At 57.6% G+C, this 4,220-nt stretch overlaps 1 protein-coding gene across 1 annotated transcript in view; it reads right to left on the reverse strand.

The window, feature by feature from the left end:
• Positions 1 to 4,220, reverse strand: part of KCNN3 (potassium calcium-activated channel subfamily N member 3) — a 16,155-nt gene that overhangs the window by 9,821 nt on the left and 2,114 nt on the right. The window contains exon 2 of the mRNA XM_031063978.1: positions 2,783 to 3,201. Coding sequence (XP_030919838.1) covers positions 2,783 to 3,201 — 419 coding nt within the window. The remainder of the gene's footprint in view (positions 1 to 2,782; positions 3,202 to 4,220) is intronic.

The following is a 4,220-nucleotide window of genomic DNA, read 5'->3' on the forward strand; positions in this document are numbered from 1 at the left end:
CCTCCTGTCCCTGCTTGGTGGCTCCCTGCCCCTTCCCTGCCCCTCTCCCCGGGGTTCAAAGGAGCAGCAGCCACGGGCTCAGGGAGTTCTGTTGGAGCTGGTGCTGCATTCAGAGGCCTGTGGGCCAGAATAAAGCTCTGGATCCAACCCCTCCAACAGAACCGACTCCTTTCCTTCACCATTGCCTTAAAGCTTCTCTGGCAGAGATAAACCTGAGGAGCAGCCCCTGGTATGGGGGGAAGCTCCATCCCAGCACCATGGGAGCTCCTGCAGGCCTGGACTTGTCCCCACGTGCCCAGCTGCAGCTCCCAGCCAGGCAAAAGTGTCTGTGGGGTGAAACACCACAGTTGCCGTTTTTTGGTTCAGCACCAAGGGCCAGACAAGCTCAGGCACGTCCTGTCTGGCTAGATTGGTAATATTCCAATAAGATGTGGCACCCCAGCCCCAGGACCACATCTTGGAGAGGCAACACCACCTCTAAACTGCCTGGGCCCAGTGGGTGCTGCTTGGGAATGGTGCTGCAAACCACAGCAAACTGTTTTCCAGTGCCAGTGGACAGTGTGGACGGGGGGACACGTCCTGGGTAGCCTTTGTGGGAGCTGTGTGACCCCCCCAGGGCTGGTGCATCCCCCAGGGATGTGGCATCCCTCACACACACAGCGTGTCCCAGGGGTTCTGCATTCCCCCAGTCCTGCATCCCCCAGGACTGACGCATCTCCAGCCCACCTGGGTTCTCTTCTGCCTCTCTGTACATTGAGGGAGGTGATGGCAACTGCCGATGATCTGCAGTGCCTCGTCTGCATAATTTCTGGGGATTTTTTGTTCCTGATAGTTCTTCATTGCATCTTCCAGCCTGAGCCCTGCCAGGTGTTGGATTACCCTCCTGTGTGTGTCCTGGGTGCCTGTCCTCCTGCTCCCTGCTGAGGAGGCACAAATCACAATTTCTCAAACACAATTAGGCAGTGCCTGAGCATCCAGCTCATAAGGAGAGCATCATTAAGGGAGGCAGGAAGGCAAATGCAGCCAGTAAAAGCTCATAAAATCTCAGTGTGCCGTCCCACGCCACTGCCACAGCACTTAGAGCTGCCCTAATGCCCTTTGCAGCGTGACCACAGCAACGGGTCCCACCCTGAGGAGGAGGGGGGTGCCTTCCTCTCACTTTGAAAGCAATCTAGAAACAGCCTGGGTGTCCCAGGTAACCCTGGGGTGCCAGTTGCTGTGATCCCTCACACCTCAGCCCCAAGGATGACACAAAGCTGCCACAACAGGGCAGCTCGCGGAGGACCTGCCCTCCCTTCCCCAGGTGCTGCTGGCAGCCTGTGGAGAAAACCTTCTGGCACAGCCCTGGGATGCCACCAGCACAGCCCCCTGCTTCCCTCAGCAGACAAAGAGTGGTGGCAGGTCCCTGAGAGATGGAGGTGCAGTGATACCCACCAGGCTGGTCGCCACAGCAACCCCGGTGCTGAGCACGCTGGTGCTGGCGTGATGCCATCGAGCTGTGGGTATGTCACCACAGTGTTGTCATGGCAGTCACTTGCAGCGATGCTGGAGCCTGAGCCAGGCCCTGTCACTCCCCATCAGCACCTCTGGGCCCTCCCCATACACAGCCCCCAGCTCCCACCACTCTCCTTGTCCCCCACCCGTGCTCCTGGGGCTTCTGGCACCACTGACGTTCTCTTGCACAAGGACCCTGTGAGGACAGGGCTGAGCCTGCTCTGCTTCCTGCCTGTGCAATTTATCATCTGTAACAGCAGGGCTCAGCACAGGGAACCACTGAGGCCCCAACACCCCTCCTGCAGGCTGTTGGGACATCACATCTCCACTGAGAATTCCAAACTGCTGTGAATCCCAGACCACAAACTGCTGAGCTTCCAGAGCCACTGCACATCATCATGCATTCCTGACCTGCTGCACATCCTGAACTGCTGCACATCCTGAACCGTGGAGCTTTCCAAACCTCCACACATTCCAAACTGCTGTTTGTCATGCTCGTGTCCTGAACTACTGAGCATCCCAAACCTCCCTGCATCCCAAACCTCTGTGCATCCTCAACGTCTGTGCATCCTGAACCTCTGTGCATCCTGAACCTCTGTGCATCCTTAACAGCTGAGCATCCCAAACCACCCTTCATCCTGAACCTCCCTGCATCCTCAACGTCTGTGCAATTCCTGAACAGCTGCACATCCTGACCTGCTGCACATCCTGAACCGTGGAGCTTTCCAAACCTCCACATTGCTGTTTGTCGTGCTCGTGTCCTGAACTACTGAGCATCCCAAACCTCCATGCATCCTGAACCTCTGTGCATCCTGAACCTCTGTGCATTCCTGAGCTGCTGCACATCCTGAACTGTGGAGTGTTCCAAACCTCCACACATCCCAAACTGCTGTTGTTGTGCTCATGTTCTGAGCATCCCAAACCACCCTGCATCCCAAACCTCCTTGCATCCTGAGCCTCTGTGCATCCTGAATCTCTGTGCATCCTGAACCTCTGTGAATTCCTGAACCTCTGTGTATCCTGAACTGCTGCACATCCTGAACCATGGAGCATTCCAAACCTCCACACATCCCAAGCTGCTGTCATGCTCATGTCCTGAACTACTGAGCATCCCAAATCTCCCTGCATCCCAAACCTCCCTGCATCCTGAACCTCTGTGCATTGTTAACATCTGAGCACCCCAAACCAACAGGCATTCCCAAGCCCTGAGCATCCTGAGCTGCCACAAACCCCCAACCCCAGCTCATTGCAAACACCCTGAACCCCAGAGCACCCCAACCCCGCTCACCTCTCACACACACGGACTGTCCATGCAGCGATGATCCAGAGGGAAATGCTGAAGACCAGCAGCACTGTCCCAGGGCAGATGGTCATGAGTGTCTTCATGACAAAGCGGGTGTTGAAGTTGATCTTGTTGAGTGCCCCGATGCTGCGCGAGGAGGCGTCGGTGAAGAGCTTGCTGTGCAGCAGCATCACCCGAGCGATCAGGTAGAGGCGCAGGAACATGGGGATAGACAGGATGATGTCCACATCGGCCTCTGCCCGAGATGGTGTGTAGGAGAAAGCCAGGCGAGCTGTCCAGAAAAATTTGTACTCGCCAGGGATGGGGTGTATGGCACAGACCAGCATCTCCAGGCTGATGTAGAGGATGCGCTCGTACGTCATTGCTATCCGCCAGTCATCAGCTCCATTGTCGATCACAAAGAGCTGCCAGGATGCAAAACAGCGACCACACAGTCACCAGTGGCCCCACAACCTGCCCAGGGGAATCCCCAACCCTCCCTCCACAGGATCTGGGGGTCAGAGCTAAGAGGAGCTGGGTGTGGCTCAGCCAGAAGCGCTGGGGATGGATGGAGAAGAAAAACATGGGACTGAGTCACCACCAACCTCTGTGCTGCCCTGCTAGTGTGTGTCAGGGGAGGTCACCAAAACTTCAAGGTGCCTGGCCTTGAGCACACACCCAGGCACAGCATGGGGACAGCTCACTCAAAATGTGGCTGGCAGGAGCCCACCTCCCAAAATGTCCCCCTCATCCAGGCCACAGAAATGGGCGAGCTGTGGTGCCACAGAGCACCAGCATGGGTCACCCCAGTCCCTCTGCTCCTGGGGTTGCACTGATTTTGCTGACTGTGGTCACACCCTGAGTGCCAGGGCAATATCTGGGCAGTGAACACCACAGTCAGAGCATCCAGCTGCTGGCGGAGATGGGATTCAGTTGTCATGGCAACTGACAGTTCATCCTGGGTACAGCAGCTCCTCTGCCATCCTCAGTGATGGAGTTGGGGTCTCTGCAGGAGCTGGGGAGGTAGCAGCTCAGTTGATGCCACCAGAGCCCTGGGAGTCCCCCAGGCAGGTGGCTCGGCAGGGGCAGTGCTGAGGCTGCCATTGGCTCCTCCCTGGTGTGACAGGGACACCCAGCAGGAGGGACGGGCTCGGGGCCTCTCTGCCAGCAGCACTTGCCAAAGAAACCGCCAGGAAGGGATCCAAGGGGGATGTGGCAGCTGGTGCCATTGTCCATGTCCTCAATCCTTCACTCATGGAGCGATGCTGGCTCGCTCACAGAGCCAGGGCTGGGCAGAGCCTGGGCAGAGGGTGAGAGGTGAGTGAGGAGCGCGGCCCCAGCTGGCCCTGAGCCCAGGAACAACCCTCCAGAGGCCCCAGTCCACCTGTGCCAGCACAGCATGGCATTTGGGGCTCTCCCTGGGGATGGCAGGAGCTGCTGGGAC

Source organism: Geospiza fortis, unplaced genomic scaffold (genome assembly GCF_000277835.1).
Source record: "Geospiza fortis unplaced genomic scaffold, GeoFor_1.0 scaffold387, whole genome shotgun sequence".
Taxonomy (NCBI): Eukaryota; Metazoa; Chordata; class Aves; order Passeriformes; family Thraupidae; genus Geospiza; species Geospiza fortis.